The 24,889-nt window shown below is 38.0% G+C and overlaps 1 protein-coding gene and 1 non-coding gene across 4 annotated transcripts in view; both read left to right on the top strand.

Moving 5' to 3' along the window:
- GOSR1 (golgi SNAP receptor complex member 1) overlaps positions 1-24,616 on the top strand; it is a 35,588-nt gene extending 10,972 nt beyond the window's left edge. For 2 of the 3 annotated variants that reach the window (XM_005888216.3, XM_005888215.3), the window contains exons 5-9: positions 2,793-2,884; positions 7,779-7,853; positions 15,452-15,481; positions 21,305-21,387; positions 24,055-24,616. In XM_005888216.3, coding sequence (XP_005888278.1) covers positions 2,793-2,884; positions 7,779-7,853; positions 15,452-15,481; positions 21,305-21,387; positions 24,055-24,179 — 405 coding nt within the window. In that variant the 3' untranslated portion in view covers positions 24,180-24,616. Of the gene's footprint in view, positions 1-2,792; positions 2,885-7,778; positions 7,854-15,451; positions 15,482-21,304; positions 21,388-24,043 lie in introns of all 3 variants that reach the window. The other variant, XM_070390309.1, reaches the window with a different exon arrangement.
- Positions 22,214-22,286, top strand: TRNAC-ACA (transfer RNA cysteine (anticodon ACA)). Its single transcript has one exon. It is a non-coding gene; the product is annotated as a tRNA-Cys (tRNA).
- Positions 24,617-24,889: the final 273 nt, after the last annotated feature.

The raw sequence follows: 24,889 nt of genomic DNA, 5'->3' as shown, positions 1-24,889 counted from the left end.
TGTTCGATCTCTGGGTTTGGAAGAGCCCTTGGAGAAGGGAAAGGCTACCCACTCCAGTATTCTGGCTTAGAGAATTCCTTGGACTGTATAGTCCATGGGGTCGCAAAGAGTTGGACACAACTCAGAGACTTTAACTTTCATTGAATGTTATCCCAATGGAAATAACAGGGTTTTTCTTGTTTGCTTCATTTTTTTAAAAAATGGCAAAATGCCACCAAAGTTTATTTGAGATTATAGTCATACAAAAATAACCAAGAAGAAAACATGTGAAGATGAAGGTAAGTGGTAAAAGATACCTAGTTCTACCACAGATTAAAACCTGTTAAGAATCTAGAATAATGAAGACCATTTGATTCTGGGAAAAAATTAGATCAATAGAATACAACAGAGTTCATATATAGACCCAAATATGCATGAAAATTTAGTTTCTGAGAAAGGTACTATTTTGAATCAATGGGGAAAAAAGAGATTATAAAATAAATAGAGTTGTTACAACTGGCTAATTTCTGGCAGGGGAGGGGAGGGGGGAAGCACTCAATTTCTATCTCATTCCTCCTATCTAGAGTAAATTCCAAATGGGTCAAAGATTTATATGTAGAAAAAGAAACTATAAAATTTCTTGGTGGTTGAAATTATACATTTCAGGGTAGTAAAGGACTTTCCTGCTGCTGCTGCTGAGTCACTTCAGTCGGGTCCAACTCTCTGCAACCCCACAGACAGCAGCCCACCAGACTCCCCCATCCCTGGGATTCTCCAGGCAAGAACACAGGAGTGGGTTGCCATTTCCTTCTCCAGTGCATGAAAGTGAAAAGTGAAAGTGAAGTCGCTCAGTCGTGTCTGACTCTTAGCGACCCCATGGACTGCAGCCTACCAGGCTCCTCTGTCCATGGGATTTTCCAGGCAAGAGTACTGGAGTGGGGTGCCATTGCCTTCTCCGAAGGACTTTCCTAAGCAAGACCTATTACCAGAAACTTTAACAAGTGATACAGAGATACACTGATAGAAATAAGAAAAAGGGAACCCAATAGAAAAGTGGGAAAAGGACTTAAACTTATTTACAGGAAATGAGTGGCCAAATTCATAAAAAGATGGTCAGCCACATTCTCAAATGAAAAAATGCAAATCAAAATGAGATAAAATTTTTCACCTGTCAGATTAGCAAATACTGAACCATTTGTAACCCATTTATGTCAAGAGTGCAGAAAAATAGACACTCTTCCATTTTCTGGAAATGTAAGTTGTAGCCTTTCTAGAAAGCATTTTAGCACTATCCAAATTTTTGTGTAAGATTGTTTGACCCAGTTATTCTACCAGGCATTTACCCTTTAAATATACCTAGAGAGTACAGTAAAATATATACACAGCTTGTTTATTGAAGCTGTTTTTAACAGCCAGAAAAAGGAAAAAAAAGGTAACTAAATTGTTTATCGTAGGGAATTTATTAAATTACGGTAGTGGTGGCGCTAGTGGTAAAGAATCCACCTGCCAACACTGGAGACACAAGAGACCCTAGTTTGATCCCTGGATTGGGAAGATCCCCTGGAGGAGGGTGTGGCAACCCACTCCAGTATTCTTTCCTGGAGAATCCCATGAACAGAGGAGCCTGGCAGGCTACAGTCCATGGGGTAGCAAAGAGTCAGGCACAACTGAAGCAACTTAGCACTTAGCATGCAGTCATAATTTAAAAACTACATATTAAATTAAAAAAAATATAGATTCAGTTTGCTAATAGGGAAAGATTACTTGATATTTTATGAACTTAAAAGATTACAGCAGACTATGAGTTTTTTTTAGCATAAATGAAAGAAATAATAAACTTGTATATGCAAAAACATATTTCCTGAAAGAAACTGAAAGAAAAGGTGCTCTTTTAGTTCATGGTGCCCCACGTGCATGTATTGTTTTTGCTTCTAAAGGATCAATAGGGGCTCTCTGGGAGGTGGGATTATGTTGTTTTTATCTTTTAATATATTTATCTGAATTTTTAAAAGCAACGAATATTCCTTAATAACTTAAAAATATGGTAGAAAAAAGGAAATATTCTAAAATTATTTTATTCTTTACGATTCTCTTCATTTGATTGGTTTAGAAATAACTTTCTGCAGGAGTTCCAAAATGATGAAATTTGAAAATAAGCCCCATTGGGTACACTAATGAGTAGAAAGAGCTTCCGAATTTTTATCCTAGGCTATTTGAAGTTATTTTATCTGAGGATTATTTTTTCTTTACAATTCTGCCCTGTAAGACAGGGTATGAGAGGATACACAGGATGGTGATCTGATGGCACTATTACCCTCGTGCCAGGCTTCCCAGGTGGCACTCTAGTGGCAGAGAACCTTCCTGCCAGTGGAGGAGATGGAGGAGACCTGGGTTTGATTCCTGGGTCGGGAAGATCCCCTGGAGGAGGGCATTACAACCCACTCCGGTATTCTTGCCTGGAGAATCCCATGGGCAGAGGAGTCTGGCAGGCTGTAGTCCAGTGGGTTGCAAAGAGTTGGACAAGACTGAAATGATTTCACAAACACACGTACATACATACAACTGAAGTGACTACACACACACACACACACCACACATACATACACCACTACCACCACCCCTCTGGTGCCAAACTGTTTTCATTTGAAAAAGTTGGTCACTCTTTGGGAAACTGATTATAATGGCATTTTTACGTCTTGACAATTAGATTTCTCAAATAGCGGTTTTCTTGACAGAGATTTGTAGTATAACAATACATAACTGGCTCAATAAGGTAAAAGTTTATGTTGAGACTGGATATTAATTTATTGCAGGATTATACACATGAATTCCATAAAACCAAAGCAAACTTTGTGGCAATACGGGAAAGGGAGAATCTCATGGGATCAGTACGAAAGGATATTGAGTAAGTTACCTTTTATATTATTTTGTAGGGTGTTTACTTAGAATTAGATTGAAAGTGTATCCATGATTAACAACAAATTGAGTAGCAGAACCATGATTTAGATTTCAGGGTTTCTATTTCGCATTTCATCGTTCTTTAAACATTGCTGCTCCAATATGGTCCTAATCTACTTTGCTGGTCTTATCTCCAGCTTACCCTAGTTTTATCATTGACTCTTGCCAACCTTGACTTTCCTGTCTTAATTCAAAGTCCAGTTCAGATGATGTCTTTGTGAGTTTTCCTCTGATTGCCTCCTACCCACCTTGAGCATTATGTTAATAACATCACCAATAACCAAAGGTCTCTGTGTTTCCCTTCCTCATGACCCTTTCTGTCCCTCTACCCTCTCCCTTACCACAACAATTACATACTTAAGTAGCTGTTAGAGTAGCCTTTACTGCCCCAGAATCCTAAATCTGTTTTTTCCAGGTTTTATACAGACTCATAGCTTTATGTCAAATTATTTAAGGACTCCCAGCATTTTTATGCTGCTCTTAATCCATAATTTTTGACTGTGTTCTTTTCCTCCCTCCCTTTACCTCACCTTTAATAATATAGCATTTTATACACAGTTTCGAATTTTTTTTTACAGCTGTTCTTGACTGACAAGGTCAGATCCATTGGGCATCTAATTAAAGCTGCAGTCTTCCCACTTTTAGGCCATCTGTTGAGACCTTTCCTTGTCTCACTTATGGTATTTAGGTTTCATAAGTATGGTACTCATGATTCATGAGCTGTGATGTGTACTGCCATCTTATGAACTGTACATTTCATGTGTACTCTGACAAACATTACCTTGGAGTTCCTTTATTTTGTTGTAACAGTAAGACAGTTTTACAGCACAAACCACTTAATATTCATTCTATTCAAAATTTTTGTCCAAAACTCTAAACCCAGAATTGTCCAGTCATCAGTTATGTTTTTACCTCCAGAAATTATGTTGGAAAATTAATTTTTATTGTTTGTCTCTGTTTTATCTGTTTTTCTTACATTTAGTCATATGTACTTTGTATAACATATAGGAGTAAAGAAAATGAAACATTTTTGCTGTATTTGGAATTTTATATTATTATTAGTTCTCAGGCACATGTAGGTCTTGTCTAGTTTCTTTATAATCTGTATACATATATATCTTAAAGAATGCATTGAGAACCAGTGTAACAGACAGCCTTTAATGTATAGTCATTTAGCTACCACACAATTTGTGGGAATTGCTAGACTATATTCCAGTGTAATAACTTGTTTTCTTAAAGTTTATCATGAAAGAAACATGTTCATCCATTTGCTAAACTATTTCTTGATTACTGTTAGATAATATGTCAGTTGCAGTAGCAGGTAGAAATGAAAAGATTAACTTGGCCCTTTAGATGCTGGAGGGGAGTAAGCACATATTCAAATTAGTATAATATATGGCAAAATATAGTTAATGAGATGAGATATAGTAGTAATACACTCTGTGGATCACTATTAAATTAGAGAAAGTAATACACTGTGTGGATCATGACAAACTGTGAAAAATTCTTAGAGATGGGACTACCAGACCACCTGACCTGCCTCTTGAGAATTCTGTATGCAAGTCAAGAAGCAACAGTTAGAACTGGACCTGGAACAACAGACTGGTTCCAAATTGGGAAAGGAGTACATCAAGGCTGTATATTGTCACCCTGCTTATTTAACTTATATGTAAAGTACATCATGAGAAATGCTGGGCTGGATGAAGCACAAGCTGGAATCAAGACTGCTGGGAGAAATATCAATAACCTCACATATGCAGATGATACCACCCTTATGGCGGAAAGTGAAGGAGAACTAAAGAGCCTCTTAATGAAAGTGAAAGAGGAGAGTGAAAAAGTTGGCTTAAAACTCAACATTCAGAAAACTAAGATCATGGCATCTGGTCCCATCACTTCATGGGAAACAGATGGGGAAACAGTGGAAACAGTGACAGACTTTATTTTGGGGTGCTCCAAAATCACTGCAGATGGTGTCTGCAGCCATGAAATTAAAAGATGCTTGCTTCTTGGAAGAAAAGTTATCACCAACCTAGATAGCATATTAAAAAGCAGAGACATTACTTTGCCAACAAAGATCCGTCCAGTCTAAGGTATGGTTTTTCCTGTGGTCATGTATGGATGTGAGAGTTGGACTGTGAAGAAAGCTGAGCGGTGAAGAATTGATGCTTTTGAACCGTGGTGTTGGAGAAGACTCTTGAGAGTCCCTTGGACTGCAAGGAGATCCAACCAGTCCATCCTAAAGGAAATCGGTCCTGAATATTCTGAAAGGACTGATGCTGAAGCTGAAACTCCAGAACTTTGGCCACTTGATGCAAAGAACTGACTCATTGGAAAAGACCCTGATGTTGGGAAAGATTGAAGGCAGGAAGAGAAGGGAATGACAGAGGATGAGATGGTTGGATGGCTTCACCCACTTAATGAACAGGAGTTTGAGTAAACTCCAAGAGTTGATGATGGACCGGGAGGCCTGGTGTGCTGCAGTCCATGGGGTCGCCAAGAGTTGAACGTGAACTGAACGACTGAATTGAGTGACTAATAGTACTAATAACTGATATATAAGATTTTTTTCCTGCAATTACTGCTTTTTCATATATTATCTCTTTTTTGGCTTCATATAATCATCTGGTCCCATCACTTCATGGCAAATAGATGGGGAAACAGTGGAAACAGTGTCAGACTTTATTTTGGAGGGCTCCAAAATCACTGCAGATGGTGATTGCAGCCATGAAATTAAAAGACGCTTACTCCTTGGAAGGAAAGTTATGACTAACCTAGATAGCATATTCAAAAGCAGAGACATTACTTTGCCAACAAAGGTCCATCTAGTCAAGGCTATGGTTTTTCCAGTAGTCATGTATGGATGTGAGAGTTGGACTGTGAAGAAAGCTGAGTGCTGAAGAATTGATGCTTTTGAACCGTGGTGTTGGAGAAGACTCTTGAGAGTCCCTTGGACTGCAAGGAGATCCAACCAGTCCATTCTAAAGGAGATCAGTCCTGGGTGTTCTTTGGAAGGAATGATGCTAAAGCTGAAACTCCAGTACTTTGGCCACCTCATGCGAAGAGTTGACTCATTGGAAAAGACTCTGATGCTGGGAGGGATTGGGGGCAGGAGGAGAAGGGGACGACAGAGGATGAGATGACTGGATGACATCACCAACTCGATGGACATGAGTTTGAGTGAACTCTGGGAGTTGATAATGGACAGGGAGGCCTGGCATGCTGTGATTCATGGGGTCGCAAAGAGTCCGACACGACTGAACAACTGAACTGAACTGAATCTTTTGATATAGATATAAATTATTAGTCCCACTTTATAAAACTAGGTATTAGGAATCTTGTTTAAGGTTTACTGGTTCATGGACTTCCCAGGTGGCTCAGTGGCAAAGAATCTGCCTGCCAAGCAGTAGACATGGTTTCAATCCCATTCCTGGGTTGGGAAGATCCCCTGGAGAAGGAAATGGCAACCCCCTCCAGTATTCTTGCCTGGGAAATCTCATGGACTGAGGAGCCTGGGTGGGTTCTGTGGGGTCGCAAAAGAGTCGGACATGACTGACCAACTAAACAACATTAGTCTTCCAAGTCCAGTGCGGTACTGGTTATATTGTGCAGCTTTCCCTGGTGTTTTCTTTCCTGCTGCGCTTTGCACATTAGAACCTGCTCTCAGGTCGTGGTTTACTTTAACGGCATGACCCCCTTTTGTCTCACTGCAGTATGTGTGCAGTTACTTGAATTTTTTTGTTGTGGTTCTTGATACTTTGTAAGTAAAGAACTGAAACATGAAAATGTTGGTAGTAATGATACAAAGCATTTTCTTGTAAATTGTAATGAACTCAAGCCAGGATAGAAATCCTGAAGTACTCCACAGTTGGCAGATCTGTAGCTTCCTTTAGGGAAACATTCCCTTTCAGTGGCTTCCCTACCTCATGTGCTGTGTCGTAATCAATCAGGAGTATTAGTCCCACTTGGGGAAAATAAAGACAAGAGGAAATAATAGAGAAAGAAAGGAAAGGCTCTAAAAGCCCCTGCTTTTCTCATCTTTTACAGTACCCTCCCAAACCTCACTCTGCAAGATGGACGATACAAAGTTTCTTGAAGCCACTGTGTTCTTCCACACCCCATGACACTGCACATGCAATCCTTCCTTCCTGAAATAATCCTCCACTTTTTACAACTGTAAATTATCACTTGTTTTGTAGGGTATCCTTTATGGATTTTCTCTGCTTAAGAAGGTTTCTGTATTTCTCACAAGCTCTCTAATCTACCTTCTGCCTTATAGTAATGACTACTCTTTTCTTTTGTATATAAATATTATAGTATTTATGTAGTATTATAGTAATAGTTCCTATTACACTGAATTAAAATTAAATAATTTATGTACCTGTCTAAACTGTGAACAACTCATGACTAAGTAGCATGTTTTACTGTTAAAATGTGTGGTACCTAAGAGATGTTGAATAAATATTTGCTGAGTTAATGAATAAACAAATGAATGAATGTATATTCTCTTTTCATGTACTTTAGTGAGTTGGACTTTTTGGCAACTGGTACAAAATACACATTTTTAGAAGTTATCAAATGTATATATAAAATGTAAAAAAGGAAAAGTAAGATTTTTGTCTAAGAATGTTAGATTATTTTGGTGAAAGATAAATTCTTAAACTAGAAAGCCATGCATATTTATCTGTCATAGATGCCATTTTTAAAAGGAGATAAAAAGGATTATACATTTTAGTTGTATATGGAGAGGCTCAATTTGTCCACTTTGGATATTACTGGAGTAATCATTTAATCCTTTTTTATAGTGTCTGCCAACAAACGTTCTAAAATTTTCTTTCTTCTAGGTCATATAAAAGTGGGTCTGGAGTAAACAACAGAAGAACTGAACTATTTTTGAAAGAACATGACCACCTTCGAAAGTAGGTATTATTGAATAAATACATACTATGTGGTACATACTTATTAATTTATTTACACATATAGCAGACATTTTGTGCTGTTTATTATACTGAATGCTTTACCAGTGCTAATTCATTTAATTCTTCTAATGAAAGAATTACAACTTTTCTGACCGTAATTAGGAAAGATAGGATGCTATGAAATATATACACAAAAGTCTGCATTCACATTACTTATTTGTTAATGTAATTTGTAATGTATTAGTAACTGTGAGGAGAAGGCAATGGCACCCCACTCCAGTACTCTTGCCTGGAAAATCCCATGGATGGAGGAGCCTGCTAGGCTGCAGTCCATGGGGTTGCTAAGAGTTGGACACGACTGAGCGACTTCACTTTCACTTTTCACTTTCATGCATTGGAGAAGGAAGTGGCAACCCGCTCCAGTGTTCTTGCCTGGAGAATCCCAGGGACGGGGAGCCTGATGGGTTGCCATCTATGGGGTTGCACAGAGTCGGACACTACTGAAGCGACTTAGCAGTAACTGTGAAGTGAAGTTGCTCAGTCATGTCCGACTCTTTGCGACCCCATAGACTCTAGCCTACCATAGGCTCTAGCCTACAGGCTTCTCCATCCATGGGATTTTCCAGGTAAGAGTACCGGAGTGGGTTGCCATTTCCTTCTCCTGGGGATCTTCCCAACCCAGGGATCGAACCAGGGTCTCCCACATTGCAGGCAGACGCTTTACCCTCTGAGCCACCAGGGAAGCGGTAACTGTAATATGTCTTTTGTTACCTTAATGCTTGTTTCCTTTAGCAAGTCTATTGCTCTAATACTTTGTCTACTACTGTAGGTTAATAATAATATAGATACTGACTTATATTTGCATGGCCTTATACTACTTATATATGTCAAGAAGCTTTATAAAGGGTAATTAGCCATACATCAAATTCAAAGAAAATATCTTTTCTAAGAACTCAAAATACCTAAAAACTTGGATGAACTGTGTGTATGTGTATGTATATGTACACACACACACACACACGCATACATATATATATAAAAATGAAATATATATTTTTATTTTAAAATAAGCCACCATACTCTATTCCTGCTTCATCTAGTTTTCTTCTGAAATATACTGGTTTCTTTAATTATTTTCTTTGTATTTTATTATAGAACTTAAGGATCAGAAAATTACTTAAACTCTCTGAATTCAGCCTCTAAACACTTGAATAGCTAATAACCATGATAGTTAAATGATATGAATTATGCTTTTGTTGCTGAATGTCATAAATAAGTCATGTCCATATGAGCTTAATGTACTATTCAATTTACTTTTCTTTGAAGATCACCACTTTAAATATGAGCTGTTGAAATCAGAACATGGGAAGATCAAGACCATTTTAGTACAACTCTGGCTACTTCTAGTGTCAGAAAGTTTTTAGTGTTTTTTTCTTAGAATGTTAAATATTATCGATTGGCACAAGGGGGCAGTCTTTCCTAGAGTAGCTTATAGTTACTTATAGCTTTGGTAGTTCTTTTTGTATTTGATAAAGACCACCACAAAAGAATTTTGCATTATATCTGAAAGTATATTAATATATTCTTTGGGTACAAAGTAAGGAATAGGATACTCAAGTAGCACAAAAATAAAGATGAGCTTGCATTAACATTTTTATATTCATCAACCCCAAAATAAGTTAAACAGAAATGCAGTTGTTTACTTTAAGGATTATTTGATGCTGAAAAGAGTTTATCAGTTGTAAATTAATATTCTTTATTTCGGAACACATGGTCATAAATTTTATATGAAAATTTTTACTTTTGCGTTCATTAGTAATTCAAAGAAAACCCTTCCCACTGTCCATTTTACAGGGGGAAAAGTACATTAATTTAGGGTCACACAGCTTAAATGATGTATTTAGGGTTATAAAAAATAGCAGTAAGATTGGCTATTAAAAGGTATTTTCCATTTTTGTTTCTCAGGTGATTTTATGTAGGATATGTGAAGTGAAGTCGCTCAGTTGTGTCCGACTCTTTATGACCCCATGGACTGTAGCCTACCAGGCTCCTCAGTCCGTGGGATTTTCCAGGCAAGAGTGCTGGAGTGAGTTGCCATTTCCTTCTCCAGAGGATCTTCCCCACCCAGGTCTTGAACCCGGGTCTCCTGCAGTGTAGGCAGACGCTTTACCATCTGAGCCACCAGGGAAGTCCTATGTAGGATATACTTTACATATATTCCTTTCAGCATTCTTGTGAAAAAGTTTGTGTGTGCTCATTCTATAAAGAAAGAAACTGAGGCAGGATGAAGTTGAGTGGAGTATGAGCTGATGAACTTGAGGGGAGTTGTTAAGTTACATAATAGATTATTTTGTATTGGTATACAAGGTTTTTCTAGAGATTTCAGAAACAAATTATAAAATGCTTCCTTAATATTTCATATTCTTTATGACTCAGGTTTTTATGATTTCAATCCTTTTATACCATTTATCAAAAGAACAACAAATGGAAACTGTGATTCCTCACGTTTTCTCTTAGTCTTTCTGTTTCTGCTGTAAACAAATTTGTTGACATTAAAAAAAAATTTTTTTACACCAAAATATTTGTTAAAATACTTTGAGGGGAGAAAAGAAGCAAAAACTATCTCCCCATTAAACTTGACTTCCTGTGTATATTGTTTGTAATGAAGACAGTGTGGTATTGGTGAAAGAACAGACAGACAGATCAGTGGAACAGAAGAGAAAGTCCAGAAACAGACACACAAATATAGTCAAATACTCTTTGACTATATTTGTGTAGAGTAGAGGCAGTTCTATGGAGAAGAGACAGTCTTTTGAATAAGTGGTGTGGGAACAACCGGACATTAACGTGCAAAAAAATGAATATAGACACTGACCTTATACCTTTCCCCAGAATAACTCATAACAGATCATAGATCTAAATATAAAGTACAAAACTACTAGAAGTTTTACAACACAGGAGAAATTCTAGGTAACATTGGGTTTGGCAATGTATTTTTAGATGTAATGACAAAAATATCATGAACAAAAATGTTAAGATTGAATTCATTAAAATGAAAAACCTCTGCTCTTCCAAAGATGCTGTCAAGATGATGAAGTGGACTGGAAGAACATACTTGTAAAACATATCTGATAAAGGACTGTATCCAAAACACACAAAGAACTCTTAAAACTCAATAGTTTCAGTTCAGTTCAGTCACTCAGTCATGTCCAACTCTTTGCGACCCCATGGACTACAGCACACCTGGTCTCCCTGTCTATCACCAACTCCCGGAGTTTACTCAAACTCCTGTCTATTGAGTCCGTGATGCCATCCAACCATCTCATCCTCTGTTGTCCCCTTCTCCTCCTGCCTTCAATCTTTCCCAACATCAGGGTCTTTTCCAATGAGTCAGTTCTTCACATCAGGTGGCCAAAGTATTGGAGTTTCAGCTTCAGCGTCAGTCCTTCCAATGAATTTTCAAGACAATTTCCTTTAGGATGGACTGGTTGGATCTCCTTGCAGTCCAAGGGACTCTAAAGAGTCTTCTCCAACACCACAGTTCAAAAGCATCAATTCTTCAGCGCTCAGCTTTCTTTATAGTCCAACTCTCACATCCATACATGACCACTGGAAAAACCATAGCTCTGACTACATGGACCTTTGTTGGCAAAGTAATGTCTATGCTTTTTAATATACTGTCTAGGTTGGTCATAACTTTTCTTCCAAGGAGCAAGCATCTTTTAATTTAATGGCTGAAGTCACCATCTGCAGTGATTCTGGAGTCCCAAAAAATAAAGTTGTCACTGTTTCCCCATCTATTTCCCATGAAGTGATGGGACCAGATGCCATGATCTTAGCTTTCTGAATGTTGAGTTTTAAGCCAACTTTTTCACTCTCCTCTTTCACTTTCATCAAGAGACTCTTTAGTTCCTCTTCACTTTCTGCCATAAGGGTGGTGTCATCTGCATATGTGAGGTTATTGATATTTCTCCCGGCAATCTTGATTCCAGCTTGTGCTTCCTCCAGCCCAGCATTTCTCATGATGTACTCTGCATATAAGTTAAATTAGCAGGTTGACAATATACAGCCTTGATGTACTCCTTTCCCAATTTGGAACCAGTCTGTTGTTCATGTCCAGTTCTAACTGTTGCTTCTTGACCTGCATACAGGTTTTTCAGGAGGCAGGTTACGTGGTCTGGTAGTTCCATCTCTTTCAGAATTTTCCACAGTTTGTGGTGATCCACACAATCAAAGGCTTTGGCATAGTCAATAAAGCAGAAGTAGATGTTTCTCTGGAATTCTCTTGTTTTTTCAGTGATCCAACAGATGTTGGCAATTTGATCTCTGGTTCCTCTGCCTTTTTTAAATACAGCTTGAACATCTGGAAGTTCACAGTTCACGTACTGTTGAAGCCTGGCTTGGAGAATTTTGAGTATTACTTTGCTAGCATGTGAGATGGGTGCAATTGTGTGATGGTTTGAGCATTCTTTGGCATTGCCTTTCTTTGGGATTGGAATGAAAACTGACCTTTTCCAGCTCTGTGGCCACTGCTGAGTTTTCCAAATTTGCTGGCATATTGAGTGCAGTGCTTTCACAGCATCGTCTTTTAGGATTTGAAATAGCTCAACTGGAATTCCATCACCTCCACTAGCTCTGTTCTTAGTGATGCTTCCTAAGGCCCACTTGACTTCACATTCCAGGATGTCTGGCCCTAGGTGAGTGTGAGTGATCACACCATTGTAATTATCTGGATCATGAAGATCTTTTTTTACAGTTCTCCTGTGTATTCTTGCCACCTCTTTTTAATATCTTCTGCTTCTGTTAGGTCCATACCATTTCTGTCCTTTATTGAGCCCATCTTTGCATGAAATGTTCCCTTGGTGTCTCTAATTTCCCTGAAGAGATCTCTAGTCTTTCCCATTCTATCGTTTTCCTCTATTCTTTGCATTGATCACTGAGGAAGGCTTTCTTATCTCTCCTTGCTCTTCTTTGAAACTCTGCATTAAAATGGATATATCTTTCCTTTTCTCCTTTGCTTTTCGCTTCTCTTCTTTTCACAGCTATTTGTAAGGCCTCCCCAGACAGCCATTTTGCTTTTTTGCACTTCTTTTTCTTGGGGATGGTCTTGATTCCTGTCTCCTGTACAATGTCATGAACTCCCATCCATAGTTCATCAGGCACTCTATCAGATCTAGTCCTTTTAATCTATTTCTCACTTCCACTATATAGTCATAAGGGATTTGATTTATGTCATACCTGAATGGTCTAGTGGTTTCCCCCACTTTCTTCAATTTAAGTCTGAATTTGGCAATAAGGAGTTCATGATCTGAGCCACAGTCAGCTCCCAGTTTTGTTTTTGCTGATTGTATAGAGCTTCTCCATCTTTGGTTGCAAAGAATATAATCAATCTGATTTTGGTGTTGATCATCTGGTGATGTCCATGTGTAGAATCTTCTCTTGTGTTGTTGGAAGAGGGTGTTTGCTATGACCAGTGTGTTCTCTTGGCAGAACTCTATTAGCCTTTGCCCTGCTTCATTCTGTACTCCAAGGCCAAACTTTTGCATTCCAGTCCCCTACACCTTTTCGGGGTGAGAGTTCTAGAAGGTCTTGTAGATGTTCATAGAACCATTCAACTTAAGCTTCTTCAGCGTTACTGGTCAGGGCATAGACTTGGATTACTGTGATATTGAATGGTTTGCCTTGGAAATGAACAGAGATCATTCTGTCGTTTTTGAGATTGCATCCAAGTACTGCATTTTGGACTCTTCTGTTGACTATGATGGCTACTCCATTTCTTCCAAGGGATTCTTGCCCACAGTAGTAGATATAATGGTCATCTGAGTTAAATTCACCCATTCCAGTCCATCTTAGTTCGTTGATTCCTAGAATGTTGATGTTCTAGGTAACATCATGTGATCATAAAACAAAATTTCTGTGCTAAATAAACCATGAAAAATGCAAGTAAAGGTATTCCTGGGACTTCCCTAACTGTCCAGTGGTTGAGAGTCTGCTTTCCAATACAGGGGATGCAGGTTCAATCTCCTGTAGGGAACTAAGATCCCACACACTGCATAGTGACCAAAAAGAAAGAAGGGAAGACAAAAACAACAAAAAAAGATGTTCCTTGGGCTACCCAGACAAGAAACAAATGTGCCATAATATCAGTGTTAATGGAAGAGTGGTTGCAAATGATTTCTACATTCATCTTTGTTTTTTCGGTATTTTCCAAATGTTATCTGTAATATAAAACTCTGTTAGCACTTAGCTTTTTGTGTCCTACTGTAGCTTAATAGTATCATTCACATGTCTTAGAAGATATTTATATAAAAGTAAAGAAGACATAGGGTCCCTCTGGTTAACTGTAAGTAGGCAGAAGACTGAAATCACCACAGTGCTTGATGTAAACTATCTCATTGGTTGGTGACAACTTCATCAGATTTTTTTTTACAGTTTACAAAGAGATCAGTTTTTACATTTTATTTATTACATACTTGCTTGTTTGTTTTCTTGCTTGCTTATTCATTTACTTGTTTATTCTTTTATTCACCTCCTCTTTTAAAAGATTCTTATTAGTTACTAACCTAAATGGTTTTGCCAAGTTCTTACATTTTGTTAAACTGCTTTAAAATATGTGCTTGAAATTTGTATCATTTGCAGTTTTGTATATTGAGGGAAATGAATTACCTTTTAAGCAGAATTACTATCTAAGTGTGGCTTTAGTGATTCCTTGGTACAGTAATTGATGACAAAATTTAGCTCATTGTTTTCAGCTAGTTTAAATTGGTTTCTTGAAAGAAACAGATACTTGTTGCTTAATCACAGACAGTAGGTGCCTCTTTGGAATACCTCTGGGCTGTTATGAAGTATTTGTTTACGAAGGATGATTCCACTTGATTATATATTATGTATCCCCAAAGGAGAGTAATTTTACATTGTTTTTACTAGATTGTGCTATCTTTATGGTAAATGGATACATATGTCTGGGAGTTTGTTTCTGCTGTAAAGCTCCCCTTTTACCAAGCTTAGCTACCTGTGCATTCCTCCCTAAAATGGGTTTTTTGGAGGTGTCTTTCTTTCCAGTATTTGATGCATAAGTGGAAATGTTTCACTGATCAACAGTGCATTGGCATCGTTATTCAGATTCTTGAATTCTAAAGTGTGGCAAGCTGAGATTTGATTTTGTTTTTCAAAAAAGGAAGAAATTTTAAGATGTAAATAATTACTGCTTATAGACATTGAAACTATATTGCCTATCCTGTCTCAACAATTTGGCTGTAATTCTGAAGTTTTGGATAGACAGTGGTGACAACTTGGAGCTATCTAGATTAAAGAAGTAGTTTTATTTTTTTGTACTCTCATTAAAACTGTTCTGACTTTAATCATTAAGTATCTCTGTGGAAGAAATAGATTTAAGCCAACAAATTAAGATGAAAACTATATATGTGGGTTAACTAATTTCAGAGTCCAGAATTTTCTCTAGCTGCTTTCAAAAGTCTGGGTGTTTTTCACATAAATGACTGGAAAAATAATCTACCTGTAAAATATAGAAAAATTAAGTGCAGGTTTTAAATGTGCTTTTAATAATTCCAGAATTTGAATTTTCTTTTTATTTGCAGCTCAGACCGTCTAATAGAAGAGACAATAAGGTAGGAAAAATGGGGGTTTTTTGTTTATTGTTTGCACATTAATGAACAGATGAAGTTAATCCTATAACTAAAGTCAGTTAATCTTCCTTAAAGATGGGAATTTTATTATATGGTAATGTATTTTTACTATGACTTCCCCTTATAAGATACTTGAAGCCTAAAACATTTTTTTCGAAACTATTGGCATTAGGGTGTTTTACCTAGGTTAATTTTCCTAGTGAGTTCATTCTCAATATTTTCAGCCTCTGTCTTTTTATTCTCACTTTTTAATGGAAAACAGTCTTGAACATGTGATTTGTTAAGTGTCTTATATGTAACATTTATGTAGACTTGGTTTCTGTCATAGCAGTTATAGAAAGTCTGCAGTAATTAGTATTATCTGTAATAACAGTGAAGTAACTTCTTGTTTAAAGTAAGGGAAATTTGTTGGTTTTAACTGCCTAATTCTCTAGGTTTGATAAATTTTTAAATACCTATTTTAAGACAGTAAAAAAAAAGTTAACTAGTAATGGTCTCAACTCTTCAAAATTAAGCATTGTCTAAAGCACTTTTTCAGGAAAGGTAGCATGAAATACATGGAAACAACAAACATTTGTATTCTTATCATAGACTTTGGTATTGTGTTCAGGGCTTCCCAGGTGGTGAAGATCCTGCCTGCCAGTGCAGGAGACGTAAGAGACGTGGGTTCGATCCCTGGGTTGGGAAAACCCCTTGGAGGAGGGCATGGCAGCCCACTCCAGTTTTCTTGCTGGAGAATCCCATGGACAGAGGAGCCTGGAGGGCTGCAGTCCGTAGGGTTGCAAAGAGTTGGACCCGACTGAAGCCACTTAGCATGCATTGTGTTCAAGGGTTGTACGTGCTATATGTTGTTTAATCTCCTCAGTAACTCATGAGATAGGCACTAATCACTAGATACTATCTTCAAAACAAAAGAGAAGTTAAGGTAAGTAATTATTTGTCCATAATCACATTACTAAAAATAGTATTGAGGATTCAGATCCTCAAACCTGAGTCTCTAACTCTAGAGCAAGAGCTCTGTCTAAATCACTACTACATTTCCTGCCTTATGAAAGAGGATGAGCTTTGGAGTATGATTTGGTTTGAAACCTGACTTTGCTACTTAATTAGATCTTTGTTCTTAAACACGTTTCTTGGAATCTTCATGTTCTTACATGCTTAAATGAATTGATGATAATACCTACCCTAAAAGATTGTTGTGAAAATTAAAGATAATATGACTAAAAAGATAATATAAGTAAAATCCTTGAATCAAGAAGATCCCCTGGCTGCTACTAAGTTAATTTAAATGGCAGCTGTATTATTAATTTTTTTAACTGTTTATTTTGATATTTCAGGTTTCAGAAAAGTTCCAGTGGTACTGAGAGTTTCCACATACCTTTTACCTTAGATTCTCAAAATGTTATCATTTTGCCACATTTGCTTTTTCACTTTTCTTTTTCTGAACTACTTGTAAATAAGTTCACGCATGATGCCTCTTTACCTCTGAATATTTCAGTTTCAGTGTTCATATCCTGAAATTTTTATGTTGAAATGAGCTCATGGATTCTTATTGTATTCAGTGGATTATAGTATGTTCCTATAATTGAAAATCATAAATTATAATTTTATAATAAGATGAATTTATCATATCTTGGAATTTTGTTTGAATTTCATGCACTCAGTCTTCTATCCCTCCACAGTTTTCACAAAATTGCTTAATTGTTGACTGAAATATGTCCCTTGTGGCTCCTTTGCTTTCATCAGAGCATAAAGTTGGGTAACATTTTATCAGGGATTCTTTTCTTAAAGTTTCCCCATAATTCTACCTATAAAGTTTTACCTTTTCCTTTTGGAGCTATATTTTAAAAACAATGTACACAACTGAATATAAACTGGCATCAATTTGTTGAAAAGACCTAATATTTATAAGTTTATTCTTAAGCTTTAAATGTATAATTAGTATTATCTAATGTTGAAAAAATGGCTTCCTAGGTGTCTCATTGGTAAAGAATCCACCTGCCAAGCAGGAGATGTGGGTTGGATCCTTGAGTCTGGAAGATCCCCTGGAGAAGGAAATGGCAACCCACTCCAGTATTCTTGCCAGGAAAATCCCATGGACAGAGGAGCCTGGTGGGCTATAGTCCATGAGGTCACAGAAGAGTCGGATACAACTGAACGACTAAACAACAATTGTTAAAAAAAAAAGTCCGAGTTTAGTTCACAGGATAGGTGAGAATGTTGAAATTCCAGTAAACATCAATGATTTATCATTTTAAAAGCATTACATGTTATTTGGAATTTGTTTTGTCCCTGCATATTTGACCCTTGAAATAACAACAGCCTAGATCTCACTCCAGTTGACTCCAGATGGTGGAATGAGATAGGAAAGGATATCTAGATATACTTTGTGTGCTACTGGAAATCATGCATATTCAACAAGATAATAACATAATGTATGATGATAATATCTGTTCTCCAAGGAATACAAAGTGCTTTGTGGAAATTATTTTTTAATTTTCTCTACTTCTGAGTCAGAGTGCATAGGAGATAGTGATAGTCCCAGTTTAAGAAAACAGAGAGATATATGATTCAAAGATTGTTGCTCAGCTCAGGTTTGAATTGTTACTTTTTTCAAGGCTATAGTACCTATTTTTAAATATCTGGTAAAGTAAATTTACTATAAAACGACTACATTTTAAATGTATCATATTCTACCATAGATAGACACTTAACCTGAAAAATTAGGAATAAGAACTAGTGATACAAAGGATGTTGTTAGTTTCACTCTTCTTATGATCTTCTTGGATCTAAAATTCAATGTGAAGGCAAGGGTGGGATGATTTGAGAGAATAGCATTGAAACGTATATTACCATATGTAAAATAGATGACCAGTGCAAGTTCGATGCATGGAGCAGGGAACCCAAGCCGGTGCTCTGGGATAACTCAGAGGGATAGTGTGCAGAGGGAGGTTCAGGATGGTGGGGGCACGTATGTGTCTGTGGCCAATTCACATTGATGTATGGCAAAAAACATCACTATATTGTAAAGTGATTATCCTCCAATTAAAATCAATTAATTAAAAAAATAAAATTTAATGTGTTATAAAATTGACACTGCCTGCCTCTTTCTGCTCGAATCTTGACTGGTTGTGCTTTAGACCTGGTGCATTCACTGTCCGGTCCTGGGATGTCTTTTTACCATTATTCTACAATGACCTCCTTAAATGCAATCACTTGTTTCTCGGATTTACTGTCTGCTACTTTCTTAGTTTATCCCCTCATTATGTTGGACCATGTTCTTTAGTAGCTTCCTCAGGAAGAATAAGAAGTAAATTATTTGGACTTTACGCATCTCAAAAAAGTTTCTATTCTACCTATATTCTTTTTTTGTTTTTTCAATTTTATTTATTTTATTTTTGGCTGCACTAGGTCTTTGCTGCTTTGCACGGGCTTTCTCTAGTGGTGGTGGACGAAGGCTATTCCTCATTGCAGCACGTGGGCTTCTCGTTGTGGCAGCTTCTCTTGTTGCAGAGCACAGCCGCTAGGCACACAGGCTCAGTAGTTGCACCTAGCAGGCCCTGGAGCGCGGACTCAGTGGTTGTGGCACATAAGCTTACTTGCTCCACATGTGGAATCCTCCTGGACGAGGGATCAAACCCATGTCTCCTGCATTGGCAGGCGGATTCCCATCCACCGGGCCCCAGGGAAGTCCCTATTCTACCCATATTCTTGATTCATTGTTTAGCTAAAAATCAGAATTGTGGGTTGAAAATAATTTTCACATTTTTTAAGGCATTGTTTCCAGTACTGCTCTTTAAGTCCAGTCCCAATTAAAATTTTATGTCCTTCGTAAATGATGGGCTTCCCTTTGTGGCTCAGCTGGTAAAGAATCCACCTGCAATTCGGGAGACCTGAGCTCAATCCCTGGGTTGGGAAAATCCCCTGGAGAAGGGAAAGGATACCCACTCCAGTATTCTGGCCTGGAAAATTCCATGGACGGTATAAGTTCATGGGGTCACCAAGAGTCAGATACGACTAAGCAACTTTCACTTTCACTTTTTGTAAATGTTTTTTCCCTCTGGAATCTTTTAGGATCATCCCTTTTCCCTATGTTTGTGTTTAATCTCACCATGATGAGGTTGCCATGCATCATTTTTAGTCTGTTTGATGGACTCTTACAATCTGAAAACTTATCTTTAGATCTGAGAAATTTTCTTACATTTATCATTTTCTTCTCTCCTCCTTATTGATCTTCTTTTAAAAAATGTATGCAATTTATATTTGTCAAATATACCTAAATGCAATTTATGTTTGTCAAATATACCTAAATAAAGCAGGGAAGAAAAAGAATTCACCTAAAATACAACTACTACATTGGTTAATAATTTGGTGTGCTTCCGTATTTTTCTCTCTGTAGCTCTTCATATCTGTGTAAAATGATTTTAAAAATATTAATGTATTCATTTAAAAAGGCAGACACATGTATAGTCATGTGTTTAGAAAAAGTGGAATGATATTAATCATAGCAAGTTAGTTTGTGCCATCACCTAACTTGTCCATGACTTAAAACAGTAAGTTGTGAGAGGGTCATATGGGTAAGTGTTAACCCCTAAAAAGGGAAGGAGGGTTGCTTGTAGAATGCTAGTTACAGACACTGCAAGTGGGGTTCCTTTTCTTGACCAAGGATAAGAACTGGGTGGTGGAAATACGTGATGGTCTAGGGAGCTGTCCTACTGTAGCCAATTACTGAATGGTGGAACAACAACATGCATTTCTCCTGGTTCCTTTTATCTTTCAATGTATATTTTTTTGAAGTGTAGTTCCTGTTGTTGTTCAGTTGCTAAGTTGTGTCTGACTCTTCATGAACCCATGGACTGCAGCATGCCAGGCCTCCCTGGCCCTCACTATCTCCTGGAGTTTGCCCAAATTCATGTTCATTGCATCAGTGATGCCATCCAACCATCTCATCCTCTGTTAGCCTCTTCTCCTTTTGTCTTCAAGCTTTCCCTGCATTGGGGTCTTTTCCAGTGAGTTGGCTTCTCACATCAGGTGGCCAAAATATTGGAGTTTCATTTGTCCTTCCAATTAATATTCAGGGTTGATTTCCTTTAGGATTAACTAAATTGATGTTTTTGCACTTCATGAGACTTTTAAGAGTCTTCTCCAGCACACTTCGAAAACATCAGTTCTTTGGCACGTAGCCTTCTTTATGGTCCATTTCTCAAATCCATGGCTACTGCAAAACCATAGCTTTGACTGTATGGACCTTTGTCGGCAAGGTGATATCTCTGCTTTTTAATACACTGTCTAGTTGGTTCTCCAATAGAATTTTGGAATATAGTCTTTTCATAAATTAAGGGCTGGTTGTATATAAATATTTTGTGATGTATTACACATTTGGTTCTATTTTTATAATTGTAATTCCCCACTTCACTCTCAAAGAGTTTTTCCTAATTAAAGATGTTTTGGTAGCTGGCCCCTTTTAAAACCATTTTAAGAAGCTTTTGTAATGTGTGATTCGTCAGTTGTCTTATTTCATTTGTTACTTTGAATTAAAAAAAAAAAAAACAAAACACGGGAAATGGTTCACTGCTTTGTCCAAAAAAATATCAGAAGATAACATTGGGGATAAAGTGATCATTCAGAAAAAGAACAATGGGAAGATGACTTGGGAAATGATTTTTTTTTTCATGTTCCTTCCCATGTGCTTTTCAAAGCTGGTGTCATTCACCTTGGTTTTCTGTTCATTTTTATGTGTACGATGAATCCATGCACGATTGTCTTAAACGTCAATTGATGAGCTTCTCTTTTTCTCCCTTGCAGCATTGCTATGGCAACAAAAGAAAATATGACTTCACAGAGAGGAATGTTGAAATCAATTCAGAGTAAAATGAACACTTTGGCTAGTATCCTTTTTGACAGTTTGAAATCTGTGTTTTTAGGGGGAAAATCTGTGTGCTTCGCCACTCTCTCCCTCCCCTGGGCAGATTGCCGTCGGCAGTGAGAGTATAAGTCGTCCGTAATTCTGTATTATGGACGTGCCCTGTGCTTGTACTTTGTGGAAGTTCATACTGTTTAGTGCCATTTCTAAAAGACAGCACACCAGAAGTTTCATACTAGTAGATCTCGAAAAAAATGATAAATATAATTTCCAAGTTATTCACAGAACTATTTTGCATCTTAAGAGCTCTTGAATCCATGTTAGAAGTCTACAGTGTATGCTGTTTTTACACAGAGGTCATAAATTTTGTGCTTTTTCTTCTTTTTCTTTTTCATTTTGGAGAATAAGTCAGTGGCATATGCTTAGAAAGGGAGGGAAGTAGACAGCCATACATGTAAGTGCTGATCACTGCTGATCACCGTATTTTCATTTTGCACAAGCTGAACTCTCGTATAGATTTGCTGTTTGTTTGTTGTAACCTCTACCTTTTTTAGTTCTTCAGTTTCCCAGTTTAAATTAGTACTAGTCATACTCTGAGAAATCCAGCAAGGAAACTGCTAAGACCAAAAACATTCTGTTTCCTTGGAGGAATCAAGCCTTTTAGAGAAAAAAAGTTTCCTTCCCCAATTACTAGTAGGGAAAGGACCTATAATTTTAAAAGTTGAGTATCTTCTGACCTAGATAATTTGAGGTCACTTTTAGTTTGATCCCTTATTGGCCTAAGGAAAAGAATATCCTGAAGTGTGTTGATATTTTCCAGTTTTTGGTGAATCTTGTTCTTGCTTTGTGCTTCCCTGGTGGCTCAGACGGTAAAGCGTCTGCCTACAATGCAGAAGACCTAGGTTCGATCCCTGGGTCAGGAAGATCCTCTGGAGAAGGAAATGGCAACCCATTCTAGTACTCTTGCCTGGAAAATCCCATGGATGGAGGAGCGTGATAGGCTGCAATCCATGGGGTTGCAAAGAGTAGGACACGACTGAGCGACTTCACTCACTTGTCACCCTAAGTATAAAACCATACATCTAAAATCATTTCTGTTTTATATAGGGCTTTGCAGTTAGTAGAGTACTCTGATATACATTATCTCATTTTATCAGTACAATAAGTTAGAATCATTTCCAAAAATATGTTTTAAAAAAATAAAATGGGTTTGATTAGTTAGGACTCCATAGAAAGATACTAATAGAAACCTAATTTACACTGACCTAACGAGGAAAAGGAGGGAATTAACTTGTTCATATGTCTGTAAAATTCAGGAGTAGAATTTGGCTTAATGGATGGCTTGGATGCAGAGGCTTAGATTTTATTATCAAGAATCTGCCTTTCCGTTCTGTTCCCCTCCTCCATCTCTCATTTCTGTTTACTTACGTGATGGCCTTATTCTCAGACACATTTTTTCCTCGTGCTGATAAGAGATGGCTACCAGGGTCACCTCCTGCCAGATCAAAAATTATGAAATTTCTAGCAGCTCTGGCACCTGTCCAAAGAGGACTGTGGTTGCCTCACTTGAGTCGCTGCCAAACCCAGCCACAGGCCAAGGGGAGGGACTGTTCTCTCCTGCCCACCCTGAGTGGGTATGCACACCTGATGGCAGAGGACAGCATCAGCCCCACCCAGTTACATGAACCGAACTAGATGATTAGAGAAGGATCAGGGAGAGTCCCCTAAAAGACAAACTAGGTAGAAATGTGTTCACTACAGACAGGGTTTCCTGATGTCAGAGGTTCTCTTCCTCTAAGGGCAGTGCTGACGCTTGTACCAAGCCAGAAAAGATTAAGTACCTGCTTTATATGAGATTTGTACCTGACACCATGGAAGTTTTTGTAGTCAGAAACCACTGCTGGAAGTGAAAGCAGTACAGGACACACAGGCGTGTGCTTTGATGACGACATCCTACTAAGTGAGATACAGTACCGAGCCCAGTACGGTTGTGACTGCCGCAAGACTCCTGAACTGAAAGCTCCCTCTCCTTTTGTTGTGTTCCCCACAAAGGGCAGTCAGAGCAGTTTAACCCACCTTCTGATCCTATTCCTGCCCACTCCTGCAAAGTGAATTTAAAATTTTTAAATAATTAACCAGTGTTTGATTATACAGACCCTTAGAGCTTGTTCCCACCAATTGTCTGAATCCAGGGGGGCTTATCACCCTGTGGGGAGATCGTGTACTCCTCAAAACCCTTCTGGAAGAACTTCCCAGTCTCCTGAGGAAAGGAATTTAAGAGAGAGAGAGAGGAAGAGAAGGAAATGCAGGATGGTGGTGGTGGCTGGCTGTGCCTCCTCCTCCCTGCCCTGCAGCATTCCTTCATTCCTGGCCACACTGGCTCCACCCGGACAGTACTCCCTCGGCACATGGCAGCAGTCATCACTGCTGCCTCCTCCTCTCTCTTAATGTTTTCCTTTTTGTTATTCCTACTCATGTCCTGCAAGTGTACCAGGGGACTCAAATTTGCTTGGGACTTTGAGCAGTAAGGCATTGGTGTTTGCTGCAGCTCCCTCAGTGTGATTTTCTTCCCCTCTGTTTCTTCTCATCATTTGTCTTTCTGGACTCCACTGATCTCTGTTTTTTGTGATTCCTGTGACTTTTCATTAAAGAGGCTTCTTCGACATATGACCTTAATAAAGATTCCCCAAAGATCGTTTTCCTGCTGTGAACAGCCTCATCCAGCGAATCAACCTTAGGAAGCGGCGAGACTCCCTCATCCTGGGTGGTGTTATTGGCGTCTGTACCATCCTGTTGCTGCTGTATGCATTCCATTGATGGGACATCTCCAGAGACTCTTGACAGCCACCACTTTCACACCCTGATCCAGAAGAAGAAACAGTAGGAAGGAGAAGTTGACTGACCTGCTAATTAGCCTGACCAGCAGGATTCATTCAGGACTGATAGTGATGGACTCTGATGTGGTCAGGTTAAGCGGAAGTCACAGGTTTTCTGTGCTGTCTTTTCTAACACACATTTCCCTCTGTTTTTAGTTTCTAAAAAAAAAGATGTTTTGTCTCCCCAAGAGGTAAGTAAACCCATCAGAAACAGAATTTCCATGCTTCGATGATAGTGTTGAAGGCTGATGACAAGCCAGGTCATGAGGCTGGACTCTTCAAAAAACCAGGCTTCTGTATATCCAAAGACTGCTTTCCTTTCAGCCACCAGATGGAGTTGTGAATAAAAATAGTTTTTTCCTTTTATTTTACACTCATGATGAGAAATCCCAAGTCATTTCTTGATAATCTGTGCTATAAATTTCTATTCTTCGTCCCCAACTTTTTTGGTGTTCAAAGAAAATGGCAATTTTCAAAGAATCTTTGAGATTTTCACAGGCCATCTTCAGCACAGTTGAGGTTATCTGAAACAGAAGACAAGCACTGCAAAAAAGACTTTATCTTGTCTTTTAATCATGCCCACACTCGGGTTAACTGTATTCCTGGAAAAACCATCAAGAATGATAGGCTTATTTTTGCTCAGTCATTGTT

The sequence above is a fragment of the Bos mutus genome, chromosome 19 (genome assembly GCF_027580195.1).
Source record: "Bos mutus isolate GX-2022 chromosome 19, NWIPB_WYAK_1.1, whole genome shotgun sequence".
NCBI classification, from domain to species: domain Eukaryota; kingdom Metazoa; phylum Chordata; class Mammalia; order Artiodactyla; family Bovidae; genus Bos; species Bos mutus.
The sequence above is the reverse complement of the archived record's forward strand: the minus strand, read 5'-3'. Positions and strand labels throughout refer to the sequence as shown.